This window comes from Ornithorhynchus anatinus, chromosome 21, assembly GCF_004115215.2.
Source record: "Ornithorhynchus anatinus isolate Pmale09 chromosome 21, mOrnAna1.pri.v4, whole genome shotgun sequence".
NCBI lineage: Eukaryota > Metazoa > Chordata > Mammalia > Monotremata > Ornithorhynchidae > Ornithorhynchus > Ornithorhynchus anatinus.
In genome coordinates this window covers 1,533,514-1,549,944 of record NC_041748.1, presented here as the reverse complement: position 1 = coordinate 1,549,944, position 16,431 = coordinate 1,533,514, and the positions used below count along the sequence as shown (strand labels likewise).

At 69.4% G+C, this 16,431-nt stretch overlaps 1 protein-coding gene across 2 annotated transcripts in view; it reads right to left on the bottom strand.

Annotated features, from left to right (window-relative positions):
- RPRD1B (regulation of nuclear pre-mRNA domain containing 1B) overlaps nt 1–16,293 on the bottom strand; it is a 53,648-nt gene extending 37,355 nt beyond the window's left edge. The window contains exons 1-4 of one of the 2 annotated variants that reach the window (XM_029048756.1): nt 16,082–16,293; nt 6,970–7,099; nt 2,634–2,770; nt 1,546–1,661 (exon numbers count right to left, since the gene is read on the bottom strand). In XM_029048756.1, coding sequence (XP_028904589.1) covers nt 1,546–1,661; nt 2,634–2,770; nt 6,970–7,099; nt 16,082–16,232 — 534 coding nt within the window. In that variant the 5' untranslated portion in view covers nt 16,233–16,293. The remainder of the gene's footprint in view (nt 1–1,545; nt 1,662–2,633; nt 2,771–6,969; nt 7,100–16,081) is intronic. The other variant, XM_029048755.2, reaches the window with a different exon arrangement.
- Between the last annotated feature and the right edge of the window lie 138 nt (nt 16,294–16,431).

The window sequence follows — 16,431 nt, the reverse complement described above, 5'->3', positions numbered from 1 at the left end:
GTCCAGCCCGAGTTCCCTGTACCCACCCCGACGTTTAGTTCAGCGCCCGGCATGCGGTCGGCTCTTAGATATCGTCGCCGTAAGAACACGACGAGACCGTAAACACCGACCCTCTCCTTTCCCCGGCGTCCCTCGGCCTCCGACGCCGACCAGGAAAAGAGGGCCGGGTCAGGAAACATCCGACTCCGCCCCGGTCACGGGGCCGCCCGTGAGACGATCGGAAACCCGACTCCCGGACGGTAAAACCCAAAGCCCACCGCCCCGGTCTTTCCCGCAAAAACAAACGCCACCTCCCGCGGTGATCCGTCGCAGCGGACACCGTCCTCCGTGGTGTCCCGTCGCAAAAACGCCATCCCGCGTGGTATCCCGTCCCCAAAACGCCGCCGCGAGCTTTCCCGTCCCCAAAATGCCACCCCGGGTGGTAGCCCGCAATAAAAACGCCACACTGAGCCATTTCCCGCGACGACTCCCCCACCCCCCCCGCCCCCCCCGTAGTTTCCCACAAGAACGAATGCAACCCCCGTGTTTTGCCGCAACAAAAATACCATCCCGTGTAGTATCACGCGACGAAAACGCCACCGTGTGGTATCCCGCCAGAAGAAATGACACCGTGTGGTATCCCGTGACAAAAAGGCCCTCCCGGGTGTATCCCGTGACAACGAAAGGCCGGCCCGCGTGACGCCCCGCGACGAAAAGGCCGGCCGGCGTGGCGCCCCGCGACGGAAAAAGGCCGGCCCGAGTGACGCCCCGCGACGGAAAGGCCGGCCGGAGGGGCGTCCCGCGACGGAAAGGCCGGCCGGCGGGGCGTCCCGCGACGAGAACGGCACCCTGTGTGATGTTCCCGCAATAAACACACCACCCTGTGCGATATCCTAAGACAAAAAAGGCCATCCCGTGCGGTATCCCGCGACAGAGAGGCCATCCCGCGACCAAAGGCCGCCCCGCGTGATAACCCGCCACAAAAGAAGCCACCCCGTGTGCTAACCCTCGACAGGAACGCCACCCCGCGGGCCACCCCGCGACAGAAACCGCCTTCCCGCGCGGTATCCCGCGACACAGAGGCCGCCCCGCGTGATATCCCGCGACGGAAAGGCCACCCCGCGTGACATCCCGCCACAGACAAAGCCACCGTGGGCTATCCCTCGACAGGAACGCCACCCCGAGCGCCACCCCGCGACAGAAACCGCCTTCCCGTGCGGTATCCTGGCACGAGAAGGCCACCCGGTGCGGCGTGCCGGGACAAAGGCGCCATCCCGCGTGGCGTCCCGCGACGAGAAAAGCCACCCCGCGCGTTACCCCTCGACAAAAACGCCGCCCCGCGACCCCGGACGCCCCGCCGCGACGGCGACGGCGCCCCGCCCGGCGGGCGGCCGGCGACACCGGCGCCCCGCCGCGGGCTGGCCCCGCCGGAACGGCCGCCGGCCCCGGGATTCCCGCGAGGGGGAAGGGCGGGCCGGGGCCGCCCGCCGCCGAGGGGGGCGGGACCGGAGGCCGCTGGGGCGCCGGACGCCCGGGGCCCCCCGGTGACCGCGGGCCGGGCCTCACCAGGAGGGGACCGCCGGAGGGGTCCTGGGGGGAGTAGCTCCCGGGGTAGTCCTCGTCCTCTTCCTCCTCCTGGATCTGCTGGAACGTCCGCTTCAGGGACTTCTTCTCGTCCGCGGCTGGGGAGGGAGAGACGGGGGAAACGGCGTCACGGCCCGGGCGGGAGGGGACCGCGTCCCTTCGCCGTCCCGCCGGCCCCTCCCGGGCGCTCGGTACGACGCCCCGCCCTCGATCCCATCGATCGCTAGGAAGCCGCCTCGTCTCCGGCCCCCGATTCGACCGCGAGCCCGTCGGCGGGCGGGGACGGTCTCTCTCTGCAGCCGAGCCGTCCACCCCCAGCGCTCGGTCCGGCGCTCCGCACGTAGTAAGCGCTCGACGGGAGCGGCTCTCTCCGCCTAGGACGGTGTGGGGCCCGGGCTCGGGAGTCGGGGGTCACGGGTTCGAATCCCCGCTCTGCCCCCGGGCAGCTGCGTGACCGCGGGCGAGTCGCTTCCCCTCTCGGTGCCTCGGTTCCCTCATCTGCAAAAATGGGGACGAAGGCCGTGAGCCTCACGTGGGACGGCCCGACGACCCCGCATCGCCCCCGGCGCTTAGAACGGCGCTCGGCGCGCGGCGAGCGCCTGACAGACGCCAACGTTACTGTCGTTAACAGCGCGGGCTCGACAGATGGCACCGAACGAACGGCTACGGTCTTATTTAGCTCGACGATACCGACGCCGGACTACCTGTTTCGCTCCGCTCTGTCGTCCGTCTCCCCCGCTTGATAACGTCGGGGTCCGTTAAGCGCTTACTACGCGCCGAGCGCCGTTCTAAGCGCCGGAGTGGATACGGGGTCATCGGGTCGTCCCACGCGAGGCTCACGGTTGACCCCCGTCTTACGGACGAGGTCACCGAGGCACAGGGAGGTCAAGTGACCTGCCCGCGGTCACGCGGCCGCGAGCCCGTCGTCGGGCAGGGACGGTCTCTCTCCGGCGCCCGGCTGTACGTTCCCGGCGCCCGGTACGGCGCCCCGCGCGTAGTCAGCGCCCGATAAATACGGCCGAATGAACGACCGCGCCGGGAGCCGCTGAAAACCAGGAGGTCGGGCCTACCTTTGGAGGGCGGGGGGCTGCCGGAGTCTTCCATCGACAACTTCAGCTGGTGAATGAACTCCCCGCCGTAAACGCTGCGCTCTTGCCAGATGCTCAGCAGCCGCTCCAGGGGCTTCTTGCACCCTTCGTCGGCCTCTCTGCCCCGCGGGGATGAAAAGAAATCCGAAGTCGGCTTAGAGTAATTTTTTAAAAGCCGGGGGGACGTTAAAAACGGTGACGACGGCGTCCGTCGAGCGCCTACTACGCGTCAGGCGCCGTTCCGATACCGGCTCGTCGGGGCGTGGGGCAGACGAGGTCACGGAGGCCCGGGGAAGGGAAGCGACTCGGCCCAAGTCCCCCAGCTGACAGGCGGCGGGAGCCGGGTTTGGAACCCACGACCTCTGAGTCCCCGGCCCGGGCTCCTGCCGCCGTTCCTCCGAGGGCGTGGGTTCGAATGCCGGCCCGGCCCCTTGGCAGCTTTGTGACCGCGGGCGAGTCACTTCACTTCCCCGGGCCTCGGCGACCCCACCTGCAAAATGGGGACGACCCGATGACCCCGTGTCCGCCCCGGCGCTCAGAACGGCGCTCCGCGCAGAGTAAGCGCTTAGCGAACACCGACGTTATTATTACCTGTCAAATGGGGACGAAGACCGGGAGCCTCCCGTGGGACGACCCGATGACCCCGTATCTCCCCCGGCGCTTAGAACGGGGCTCCGCGCCTAGCGAGCGCTTAACGAGTACCAGCGTCGTCGTTATGTTGTTCTCCAGCTGAGGTTCGAGCGTGGAATACTTTCGAGTTTCATCTGCTATCGTTTTAACGAGACGTCCTTCCCCTCGATCCTATCTATCGCCACCGTTCCCGTCCGTCCGTCTCCCCCGACCGGACCGGGAGCCCGTCGAAGGGCGGGGACCGTCTCTCTCCGTTGCCGATCTGTCCGTTCCAAGCGCTCGGTACGGTGCCCCGCGCCTGGGAAGCGCTCAGTGACTACTCTCGAATGACCGAACGAACGACCGGGTTCGGGGAGGGACCAGGCGGGGGTCCCGGCTGAGGAGGGGGCTGGGGGGGGGGGGGGGGGGGGGCCACGTGACCGGTCCGGGGTCACACGGCGGACAGGCGGCGGGGCTGGGGGCGGAAGCCCCGGGATCTAAGGATGCGAGTGACCCGGGTCGGACGCCGCGGGGTTCGCCGTCCAAGACGGGACGGTCGCTCTTTTTTTTAAGCGCTCACTACGTGCAGGGCACCGTTCTGAGCGCCGGGGCAGATGCGGGGCCATCGGGTCGTCCCACGTGAGGCTCACGGCCGATCCCCGTTTTACGGACGAGGGAACCGAGGCCCGGAGAAGCGACTGGCCCACGGTCACCCAGCTGACGGGTGGCAGAGCCGGGATTCGAACCCATGACCCCCGACTCCCAAGCCCAAGCTCTTTCCCAATAATATCGGCGCTCTCCGGAGAGCCGAACGCTAACGACGTGGCCCAGTGGGCGGGGCCCAGGTCTGGCAGTCGGAGGAGCCGGGTTCTAAGTCCCGCCCCCGCCGCCTGCCCGTGGCGTGACCCGGGGCCGGTCACTTGGCTTCTCCGGGCCTCGGCCCCCTCCTCTGTAAAATGGGGATGGAGACGGTGAGCCCCGCGCGGGACACGACGGACCGCGTCCGACGCCATCAGCTGGGGGCCGACCCGGCGCTCAGTACGGGGCCCGGCACGTAGTAAGGGCTCAACGGACACCTCGTTTAAAAAAAAATTATCCGACAACAGAGGGATTACGTCCGTAGGTGGGGCGGTGGAAATGACCCGTTGCTTATTTTCTATCTCCCCTGGGAAAAAACGACCGCGAAACGAAGAGCGGTACGGCTTCGCGGATGGAGCCGGGGCGCCGGAGGCCCCGGGTTCTAATCCCGGCCCCGTCGCCCGCCTCCCGGGTGATGCCGGTCAAACCGCTTCACTTTTCCGGGCCTCGGTTTCCTCAACCGCAAAACGGGGATGCGACGCCCGCTCTCCCTCAGGCTGCCGGCCCCGCGTCCGGTCCATCTCCCCCCGCGCTTGACGCGTAACGAGCATCTAACCGGTGCCGTGAAATTTTCTCTTCGGTTGATTTTTTGTGTCCATTCGTCCGGTCGTATTTACCGAGCGCTGTGGGCTGAGCGCTTGGGGGAGTCCTACACGACAGAGCGGGTAGACGCGTCCCCCGCCCGCAGCGAGTTTACAGATATAACGAGAGCGTCCTCACGACGGGACCGGTCGGCCGGTCGACGCCATCTGAACGCCCCCCCCCCCGGGAGCCGGGCACTGTCCCGGGCGCTCGGGGGCGTCCGATAAAGCGGAGCCGGGAGTCCGACGCCGCCCACGGGCCGGCCGGGGGGCGGGGGGGGGAGACTCACAGACCGGAAAAGACCCCTCGGCATCGAGGGTCCCGTTGCCGGCGGTTGTTTTCTTTGAAAAATCCACCGCGCCGCCATCACGTCCCTCGGGACTAGAGACGCAAATGGCAACCAAACCTCGCCGCTGCGGCGTCGGGCGGGTTTTCGGCTACAGGAACGCCTCGGCGGCTGGGAAATCCTCCGGGCTCCCGAGGTGAACGATCTAATTACGGCAGAGGAGCTGAGCTCGATCTCGGGCGACCAAATCGGAGTCATTTAGGGAAGACGGGCGGTGCGAATAGGCGGCGGACTCGAGAATCGAGCGGCCCGAGTGGGAATATCGACAGATCCCGTCTTTAATGGGATCGGAGCGACAGATCCTTCTCGTCCGGGGCCCGGTTCCCGTCTCTCCCGGCCCGGGACTCTCAGCCCGGAGAGGCAACGTGGCCCGGCGGGCGGCGCCCGGGCCGGGGAGTCAGGAGGACCCGGGTTCTCATCCCGGCCCCGTCACGCGTCTGGCCGGGCGGCTTCGCTTCTCCGGGCCTCGGTTCCCTCGTCCGGAAAATGGGGATGAGCCCCACCCACGTGGGATCTGCCTAACCGGTGCCTCTCCCGCTGCTCAGAACAGTGCTCGGCACACAGCGAGCACTCTGACACCAAGAGAGCCCCGCCCCGACAACCTCCTTCGATCGACCAGCGGTATTCACTGAGCGCTTGCCGGGCGCCGAGCCCGGACCGAGCGCTCGGGAGAGGACAACGCAGCAGAGTTTCTGGGTTCTAATCCCGCCTCCGCCACTCGTCTCCTCTGTGTGACCTCGGGCGCGGCCCTTTCCTTCTCTGAGCCTCGGTCGCCTCCTCTGTAAAATGGGGGTCTTTAAGACCGCCAGCCCCGTGTGGGACAGGGACCGCGTCCAACCCGACTGGCCTGGATCTCGGGTGCCCCGACACGGAACGGGCCCTTCCCCGGACCGAAAGGAGAAAGACAATACAATCCCCGCCCGCAAAGTCTTGGGAGCCGGGGGGGGGAATGGCGACTTCTCCGGAGGAACATCCGATCTCCTCCTCACGCTGATTAAACCCCAGAACGCGCCACCGGGGCACCCCCGAAACCACCCGACTCAGACGTAGCCTCTCTCGGATCGTTGCTCGTCCACGTGCGACCCGCCTCTCCCTTCTTCCTCCTCCTCCTCCTCCTCCTCCTCCCTGTCATCTCGCTCGACGCCTGCCTCCCCCCGCGAGGCGATAATCTTCCCGAGGGCCGGGGATCGCTTCCTCCAACCCCGCCGGACGCTCTCGCGCGCTCGGTACGGCGCTCTCTACGTCCCGCTGACGGACCCGGACCCCGTCGGCTCCTCTGGGGACAGGGATCGGGCCCGTTCACTTTAGCGGACCCCTCCGCGCTTCCCCTCCCGGCGCCGTACGCGTTTTTCGGGGCGGCGTCCGGCGGGCGCTCCCGACGAGCCGGGCGCCCAACCCGACGCCGGGGCGGACGCGAGCCGGCGCCCGGTCTCCGCCCCCATTTTCCAGAGGAGGGAACCGAGGCCCGGGGGGGGGGGGGGGGGCGCCGCGACCGGCCCGAGGTCGCCCGGCGGGACGGCGGCGGAGCCGGGCCCCTTCCGCTAATAACGGTAACGTTGGTATCTGTCGAGCGCTCACTACGTGCGGAGCGCCGTTCTGAGCGCCGGGGGAGGCGCGGGGTCAGCGGGTCGTCCCGCGGGAGGCTCCCGGTCTCCGTCCCCGTTTTCCAGATGAGGAGAACGAAGCCAGGCGACTCGCCCGCGGTCAGGCGGCTGCCAGGCGGCGGGGCCGGGGTTCGCGCCCACGGCCTCTTTCCGCCGAGCCGCGCCGCCTCTCCGAGACCGCGTCGGGCGGGCGGGGCGTACTTCCCGAGCGCCCGGTGCAGCGTCCCGCGCGCCGGGAGCGCTCCGTAAATCCGACCGAATGAACCGACGGCCCCCGGCCCCGCGGCCCCGGCGGGAGACGGGGGGGCCCCCGACTCACCTGGCGACGTGAGAGAAGGCGTCCACGAGGACGGACTCGAACTCGCGGGTGAACTCGGGCCCCTTCCGCTTGCTGTTCTGGATGACATCGTTGGCCAGGTAGAGGAAGGTCAGCTTCCGGCTCGACTTGGCTGGGGACAGACAGACGGGGTTCGAGGGCGGGGGGCGTTCAGCCCCGAGCGGGACGCTTAACGGGCCGCCCCGGCCCGGGTTCCCCGCCGACGTTGGCCTCCGAGCGCCTGCTGTGCGCAGAGCACCGTTCGAAGCGCCGGGGGAGGGACGGGGGCGTCGGGCGGTCCCACGCGAGGCTCACGGTCTTAATCCCCGTTTCCCAGATGAGGGGACTGAGGCCCGGAGGAGCGACCCGCCCACGGTCCCACGGCCGAACCCGTGACCCCTGACTCCCAGGCCCGGGCTCTTGCCGCTGGGCCGCGTTGCTTCCCCGCTCCTCTCCGCCCCCGTCCCTTCGAAGCCTTCCCGAGGGCCCGCCTCCTCCGAGAGGCCTTCCCGGACCGCGCCCTCCTCTCCTCCCGCGTCGCCCCGACTCGCTCCCTCTCTTCCTGCCCCCCCGTCCCGCTCCCGTCCGCGTCCCTCGTCCGTTCATCTCTCTTCATTTCCCTCTCCCCCTCTAGGCTGTCGGCTCCTTCTGGGCGGGGAACGTGTCTGTCGGATGACAACAATAATGACAACGACGATGACGACGATGGCATCCGACGGGGGAAGCGGCGCGGCTCGGCGGAGAGAGCCCGGGTTTCGGAGTCGGGGGTCATGGGTCCGACTCCCGGCTCTGCCGCCGGTCAGCCGTGGGACTGTGGGCAGGTCACTTCCCCGCGCCTCGGTTCCCCCATCTGGAAAAGGGGGATTACCGATGACCCCGTCCCTCCCCCGGCGCCCCCAACGGCGCCCGGCACGTAGCGAGCGCTCACCCGACACCGACGCCACCGTCCGTTAAACTCTCACTCCGTGCCGGGCGCCGTTCGAAGCGCTTGGGGGGGGGGGGTGCAAGGTCGTCGGGCGGTCCCACGGTCTCAGAGGAGCGGCGGGGCTCGGCGGCAAGAGGCCGGGGTGGGGGCGGGGGGGGGTCGGAGGTCGTGGGTCCTAATCCCGGGCCCGCCGCTTCTGAGCCGCGCGACCCCGAGCGAGTCACTTCGCCTCTCCGTGCCTCGGTGGCTTCATCTGCGAAACGGGGACGGAGACCGGGGGCCCCACGGCCCGATGACCCCGTACCTCCTCGGCGCTTCGGACGGCGCCCGGCGCCAATCGTTGTCGTCGGTCCCCACTGTCCACACGAGGGGCCCGGAGAGGCCAAGGGCCCGGCCCGAGGCCGCGCGGCTGCCGGCCGGCCGGGGTCCGAACCCGCGGTCCCCGCCGCTCCTCCCGGCGAGGTGCCCGGGCGGCGGGGCCGGAATCGGAACCCGGGCCCCCCCGCTCCCCAGAAGGCGGCGGCGCCCGGGGGGATCGGCCGCCGGGGCCGGAGGGCGGGAGAGATTCCCGGTACCGCGGAAGGGAGGAGAAAAAGAGAGATCCTAAGCCCGGGCGCCCTCTATATCAAACGCCGAGACGCTCCATTGAACGCGGCGTCCCGGGGGAGGCGGGGGGAGCGGTTTACCCGCGCGGGGCAAGTCGGGGAGTCTTCCGGGATGGCTCCCGGGGGGAACGTAATTCTCTCCCTTCACGGGCGCGATCCGTATTATCTTCCATCACCCGACGCGGCGGCCCGTGCTGTATCGTCGAATCCCCGGCCCCGGGAGCCGAGTGACGGGGGCTCGGGGAATCGGGCCCGCGCCCGTCCCTCCGGTCGCGTCCGCGCCCCGGCGCGCGGGACGCCGGCGGTCTATCGAACGGCGGGGCGCGTCGAGCGTTTCGTGCGCCGTGCCGGGCGCTTCGGGGAGTCCGGTGGAATCGACCGGGGGGGGGGGGGGGGGGGAGGCGCGAGCGGAGATGAAGACGTCTACAGACGTCTAGAGGAGCGGCCCGGCGGAAAGAGCCCGGGCTCGGGAGTCGCAGGTCACGGGTTCGGATCCCGGCTCGGCCGCCGTGCGACTCGGGGCGCGTCACTTCACTTCTCCGGGCCTCCGTGACCTCATCCGGAAAACGGGGACGGAGGCTGTGAGCCCCACGGGGGACGGCCTCATCAGCCGGTATCCCTCCCGGCGCTTACGACGGCGCCGTGCGCACGGCGGGCGCTTAACGGAGACCGGCATTTACTCTGAGGTGGGCGCGAGGGGCGTGGGGGCGACGCAGAAGCGAGGCGGAGAAGAGGGAAGGAGGGCGCAGTCGGGGAGGGCTCCTCGGAGGAGAGGCGGCCACTCCGGGGACCCCGCGACTCCTCCGGTCGTACCTACCGAGCGCCTAGGGCGTGCGGACCGCCGCGCCAAGAGCTCGAGGGCCTACACCACCGCCATTAACGGACGCGTCCCCTGCCCGCGCCGCCGGTCCACGGGACGATCGGTGGTACCTACTGGGTGCCCGGCACCGTGCTAGACGCTCGGGAGAGTAGACGGGAACGGAGAACGGACCCCTCCGCCCCTCCCCGCTCGGATCGGCGACCCCGGGAGTCAGAGGGTCGCGGGGTCCTAATCCCGGCTCCGCCGCCCGTCCGCCGGGTGACCCCGGACGAGCCGCTTCGCCTCCCCGGGCCTCGGTCCCCTCGTCTGGAAAACGGGGACCGAGACGGCGGGCGCCGGGGATCGGGTCCAGCCCCGTCTGCGTCGATCCGCCCCGGCGGTCGGGACGGCGCCGGGCGCGCGATGGGCACCTAGACGCCGTTCATTCATCCGGCGGTATTCAGCGAGCGCTTGCCGCGCGCGGAGCGCCGTGCTAAGCGCCGATCGATTATCGTTTCCACACCCCTCCGTTCCGTATTGCAAACTTCTGATGGATATCACCGTCCGCCTCCCCCCCGCCTCCGATCTACGGTCCGGAGGGGGGGAGGCGGCCGTGAATATGGAGAGGCGGCACGGCTCGGCGGAAAGGTCACGGGCCCCCTCTGGAGTCGGGGGGGCGCGGGTTCGAATCCCGGCCCCGCCCCTCGTCAGCCGCGGGACCGTGGGCGGGCCGCTTCACTGGGCCTCGGTTCCCTCGTCCGTAAAATGGGGATCGAGACCGGGAGCCCCGCGGGGGACGACCCGATTCCCCCGCGTCTACCCCGGCGCTCAGAACGGCGTCCCGCACGTAGTCGGCGCTTAACGGCTACCAACGTTACTGTTGTTATCAGAAATGACTCACGGTGCGGATTTTTGAGATCTCCACCCGACTGCCGCGGCGCTGAGGGCAGACGCTCGCTGGGTGCAGAGCGCCGGGTTACCCGGTCATCTCGGCCCCAGCCCCCGCTCCCACGTGGGGCTCAGAGTTTATGACGAAGAAAATTAAGCCCCGGGGAAGGGTAGCTAATGAGCACCTGCCGCAGGGCACTGTGCCGAGCACCTAGGAGAGCGCGGCCGCCTTCCCTCGAGGAGCTGAAAGCCTGTCGGTCGACGACTATCTACTGAGCACCTGCCCTCGCGCCGAGCGCCGGCCTAAACCCCCCCCGGGGGGGGTGGGGGGGTCCGACGGTCGGGAGCCGCGGGCTCCGCCCTCCGAGACCGCCTGCTCTCGACGAACGGTGACGCTGGCGTCTGTTGAGCGCCGTTCTGAGCGCCGGGGCGGACGCCGGGGAATCGGGTCGTCCCCCGTGGGGCTCCCGGTCTCGATCCCCATTTTGCGGACGAGGTAACCGAGGCCCAGGGAAGCGGCTCGCCCACGGTCCCGCGGCTGGCGGAGCCGGGACTCGAACCCATGACCTCGGACTCCAAAGCCCGGGCTCTCTCTTTGCGAGTGCCTACTTTCTGCAGCGTCCTGGGCGCTCGGGATCGAGGAGCAGCTCGAGGAGCCGCTTGAGAAGCGGCGCGGCGGAAAGAGCACGGGCCTCGGAGACGGAGGTCACGGGTTCGAAGCCCGGCTCTGCCACTCGTCAGCGGTGCGACCGTGGGCGAGTCACTTCGCTTCTCTGGGCCTCGGTTCCCCCGTCTGCAAAACGGGGATCGAGACCGTGAGCCCCACGTGGGGCATCCTGATTCCCCCGTGTCTCCCCCAGCGCTCAGAGCGGTGCCCGGCACGTAGTGAGCGCTCAACGGATACCGACATTATTATTATTGGGATTAATTAACGGGATTCACCGAGCGCTTAGGACGGCGCTCCGCACACAGTGAGCGCTTCACAGATACCGACATCCTCATCATCGAGGACTAGCCGGGGGTTCTCAGTGGCGAAAGAAAAAGCGTCCCGCCCTCCCCCGTGCCCCTCTCGAACAAGAGAGACCGCATCTACCAAGCCAATGAATCCATCGATGGTACTTAATACTAGTAATTGATCATCACGGTATCTGTTGAGCGCCTACGACGCGCAGAGCGCCGTCCTAGGGGCTGGGGGAGATACGGGGTCATCAGATCGCCCCACATCTTTCAATCCCCATTTTTACAGATGAGGTCACCGAGGCCCGGCGAAGCGACTTGCCCGAGGTCGCCCGGCCGACGGGGGATCCGAACCCGCGGCGCCCCCCCCCCCCCCCGACTCCCGAGCCCGGGCTCTTCCCGCCGAGCCCCGCCGCTTAGCTGACGGGCCAGACGGGGAGCCGGACGTTTATGAATTTCTTCCAGAGACAGAATCGGGACCCGGGCGTGAGCGCCGCGGGGCCGAAGCCGCGCGGCTCCGCGGCGAGAGCCCGGGCTCTGGAGTCGGGGGTCGCGGGTTCGAATGCCGGCCCCGCCCCCCGGCAGCCGGGCCCCCCGTGGGCGGGTCACTTCGCTTCTCGGCGCCTCGGTCCCCTCATCTGGAAAGCGGGGACGAAGACCGTGAGCCTCACGGGGGACGACCCGACGCCCCCGCATCTCCCCCGGCGCTCAGGACGGGGCTCGGCCGCGCACGGGAGGCGCTCGAGGCCGACGCTGTTAACGTCATCGTTCAATCCGAGGGCCAGGGCGACGCGGAAGGGCGGGGGAGAAGCGGAGGGCGCAGTCGGGGAAGGCTTCTCGGAGGAGGAGCCGGGCCTTCCGTACGGTCTTTTAGAGCGGGCGGGGGAGGGACGGTCCGGGGGGGGGGGGGGGGTCTGAGGGCCGCGGGCGAGAGGTCGGAGGCGAGACGGACGAGGCGGAGGGACGGGGAGAAGGTCGGCGCGCGGGCCGGACCGGACGCCCGAGGGCTTTAAAGCCGCCGGCGACCGGTTCCCGTCTGCCGCCCGGGGGGGGTCACCGGGGACGGGGACCCCCGTTCTCACGGAAGAACGATCGGGGCAGCGGAGCGGAGTCCGGAGCGGCGGGGAGGCCGGGACGGTCGCCGAGGCGGGAGAGGAGGAGCGTTCGGGATGGCGAGGAGAGGACGGGGGACCGACGGGATCCGGGGACGGATCGGATCGGCGCGACGAACCGGACGCCACGACTCCCTCCTAACGGGTGCGGTGGACTCTCCCGAGCGCTTGATTCCGCGCTGCGTCCACACACGGTAGGCGCTCAGTAGATACCGCGGGTCGACCGATCTTTCGGGTCTCTCGCCGGTCTGTCGCCAGGGACGGGGACTAAATTTTGTCCTCGTCCGTCCGTCCGTCCGTCTCCCCCCGATCAGACCGTGAGCCCGTCCGACGGCAGGGACCGTCTCCGTCTGTTGCCGACTCGTTCGTCCCAAGCGCCCGGTACGGCGCTCCGCGCGTAGTAAGCGCTCAATAGGTACTGTCGAACGAATGAATTTACCCAAGGTTTGGTGCGGCGTCCAGACCCAAGGAGGGAGGCGTTGACAGACGCGACTCCTCCGGGTCGCCTCCGCTCACTCTACCGGAGTCGCGTCACCGGTCAGTAATGATAACGACGGTACCTGTCAAGCGCTTGCTGACAGTGTGGGTATTTATTAAGCGCTTACTCTGTGCGGAGCACCGTTCCAAGCGCCGGGGGGGGGGGAACACACGGGGTCGTCGGGTCGTCCCCCGTGAGGCTCACGGTCTTCGTCCCCGTTTTCCGGATGAGGGAACCGAGGCCCGGAGAAGCGAAGCGACTCGCCCTCGGTCACCCGGCTGACGGGCGGCGGAGCCGGCATTCGAACCCACGACCTCTGACTCCCCAGCCCGGGCTCTCGCCGCTGAGCCGCGCCGCTCCTCGTACAGATGAGGGAACCGAGGCCCAGGGAAGTGAAGCCGCGAGCCCCGACGGTCTCCCTCTGTGGCCGGACTGTCCGTTCTGAGCGCTCAGTACAGCGCCCTGCACATAGTAAGCGGCGCTCGACGAATACGACTGTATGAATGAATAAACTGACTCATTACCAAGCGCGGCTCAGTGGAAAGAGCCCGGGCCCGGGGGTCACGGGTTCGAATCCCAGGCCCTGCCACTTGGCAGCCGTGGGCGAGCCACTTGGCTTCTCTGGGCCTCGGCGACCCCGTCTGGAAAATGGGGATGGGGACCGGGAGCCCCACGGGGGACGGCCCGATCCCCCCCGTCCCCCCCGGCTCTCAGGACGGCGCTCGGCACGTATCCGACGGTATCCGTCGGGCGCTTACGACGCGCGCAGCGCTGTACCGAGCGCTCGGACCGCACAGGCTGGCAACAGACGGAGACGGCCCCTGCCCTTCGACGGGCGCACGCTCTAATGGAGCGCTTAGCAAATGCAGAGCGAGCGCTTAGCAAACGCCAACGGCATTACGAAGAGGGGGAGGCGGACGGCCAGGCGAAACGGAGTTTCAGCGAGGTGGACCGACGGAACCGTCGACGGATAATTAACGATGACTACGAATGAATGAGCACCGGGCTCGGGCTCGGGGAGGCTCAGTCTGGGGAGGCCTCCCGGAGGAGGCGAGGCCTCACTTTGCAGGTCTGAGGTACCCAGAGGAGCGGGGACCGGCCCCAGGTCACCCAGCGACCGGGATCAGAACCCGGGTCCCGGGCCCGGGCTGCAGCCGCCGGACCCGAGGGGACGGGGTCCTCTCCCCCGCGCCCGGCGCTCGGCACAGTGTTCTGTGCCCCCAGGAGGCGCTCAGCCCGGCCTCCCTACCCCCCGAGGGCGCTCGGCACAGTATTCTGCCCCCCAAGGGGGCTTCGGCCCCCCCCCCCCGCCCCCCCAGAGGGCGCTCAGCACAGTACTCCGCTCCCAGGAGGCTCTCGGCCCGGCCCCCTGCGCCCAGAGGGTGCTCAGCACATCACTCTGACCCCAGAGGGCATTCAGCCCGGTCTCCGGTCCCCAGAGGGGGTTCGGCCCAGCCCCCAGCCCCCCCCCCCCCGAGGCGCTCGGCCCAGTTAATAATAATAATAATAACAACAATGTGGCATCTGGTAAGCGCTTACCACGTGCCGAGCACTGTTCTGAGCGCTGCTGGGGCAGACGCAGGGGAATCGGGTGGTCCCAGGCGGGGCTCCCGGTCTTCATCCCCATTTTCCAGATGAGGGAACGGAGGCCCCGAGAAGTGAAGCGACTCGCCCACAGTCCCCCTGCTAACGAGTGGCAGGGCCGGGATTGGAACTCGTGACCTCGGACTCCCAAGCCCGTGCCCTTTCCACTGAGCCACGCGGCTTCGGTTCGGCCCCCTACCCCCAGAAGGCGCTCAGCACGGCCCCCAGAAGGGGCGGGGCCCGGCACCTCACCGCAGAGGGCGCTCAGTCCAGTAGCCCACAAAGGGCATTCAGTCCAGCCTCCCAGCCCCCGCAGGGCGCTCGGTCCGGCCCCCCCCAAGCCCCACAGGGCGGTCGGTCCAGGCCCCCAAGCCCCAGAGAGCGCTCAATCCAGCCCCCCCCAAGCCCCAGAGGGAGCTCAGTCCAGCCCCCTAAGTCCAGAGGGCGCTCAGTTCGGGCCCAAACCCCACAGGGCGGTCGGTCCAGGCCCCTAAGCCCCAGAGAGCGCTCAATCCAGCCCCCCTAAGCCCCACAGGGCGCTCAGTTCGGGCCCAAACCCCACAGGGCGGTCGGTCCAGGCCCCCAAGCCCCAGAGAGCGCTCAATCCAGCCCCCCCCAAGCCCCAGAGGGAGCTCAGTCCAGCCCCCTAAGTCCAGAGGGCGCTCAGTTCGGGCCCAAACCCCACAGGGCGGTCGGTCCAGGCCCCTAAGCCCCAGAGAGCGCTCAGTCCAGCCCCCCTAAGCCCCACAGGGCGCTCGGTCCAGGCCCCCCAAGCCCCAGAGGGCGCTCAATCCAGCCCCCCCCAAGCCCCAGAGGGCGCTCAGTCCAGCCCCCCCCAAGCCCCAGAGGGAGCTCGGTCCAGCCCCCTAAGCCCAGAGGGCGCTCGGTCCAGCCCCCCTAAGCCCCACAGGGCGCTCGGTCCAGCCCCCCTAAGCCCCACAGGGCGCTCGGTCCAGGCCCCTAAGCCCCCGAGAGCGCTCAGTCCAGCCCCCCTAAGCCCCACAGGGCGCTCGGTCCAGGCCCCTAAGCCCCCGAGAGCGCTCAGTCCAGCCCCCCTAAGCCCCACAGGGCGGTCGGTCCAGGCCCCTAAGCCCCAGAGAGCGCTCAATCCAGCCCCCCTAAGCCCCACAGGGCGCTCAGTTCGGGCCCAAACCCCACAGGGCGGTCGGTCCAGGCCCCCAAGCCCCAGAGAGCGCTCAATCCAGCCCCCCCCAAGCCCCAGAGGGAGCTCAGTCCAGCCCCCTAAGTCCAGAGGGCGCTCAGTTCGGGCCCAAACCCCACAGGGCGGTCGGTCCAGGCCCCTAAGCCCCAGAGAGCGCTCAGTCCAGCCCCCCTAAGCCCCACAGGGCGCTCGGTCCAGGCCCCTAAGCCCCCGAGAGCGCTCAGTCCAGCCCCCCTAAGCCCCAAAGGGCGCTCAGTTCAGGCCCAAGCCCCAGAGGGCGCTCAGTCCAGCCCCCCTAAGCCCCAGAGGGCGCTCAGTCCAGCCCCCCTAAGCCCCAGAGGGCGCTCAGTCCAGCCCCCCTAAGCCCCAAAGGGCGCTCAGTTCAGGCCCAAGCCCCAGAGGGCGCTCAGTCCAGCCCCCCTAAGCCCCACAGGGCGCTCGGTCCAGGCCCCTAAGCCCCAGAGAGCGCTCAGTCCAGCCCCCCTAAGCCCCACAGGGCGCTCGGTCCAGCCCCCCCCCCCCCCCCAAGCCCCCGAGGGCGCTCAGTCCAGCCCCCCGTGCAAGCAGGGCGGCGGGAGCGCGGCGCGCGGCTCAGGGCGTCGCACCTTTCCGGAGCTCGCGGTGCCAGACGGCGACGATGGGCCCGGCGTGCTTGCGGTGGTGGATGAGCCACAGGGACAGGGTCTGCACGCTCTGCTGAGAGTTGCTCAGCTCCGACAGCTTCTTCTCCAGCGCCGATTCCGAGAACGACGACATGGCGGGGGAGGCCGAGGTGCGGGGTGCGAAAGCTGCGGCGGGGGGCGGGGGGAGGGGCGGGGTCAGAGGTCGGGGGGGACGGGGCGCGGCTGCGGCCCAACGGCCCCCCGAAGCCGCCCTTGGGGGGTCGGAGGTCGGGGGGTCACGGGGGGAGGGGCCGGGGAGCCCCCAAGGCGCGCGCGCGCGCGCCCGCCGTCCG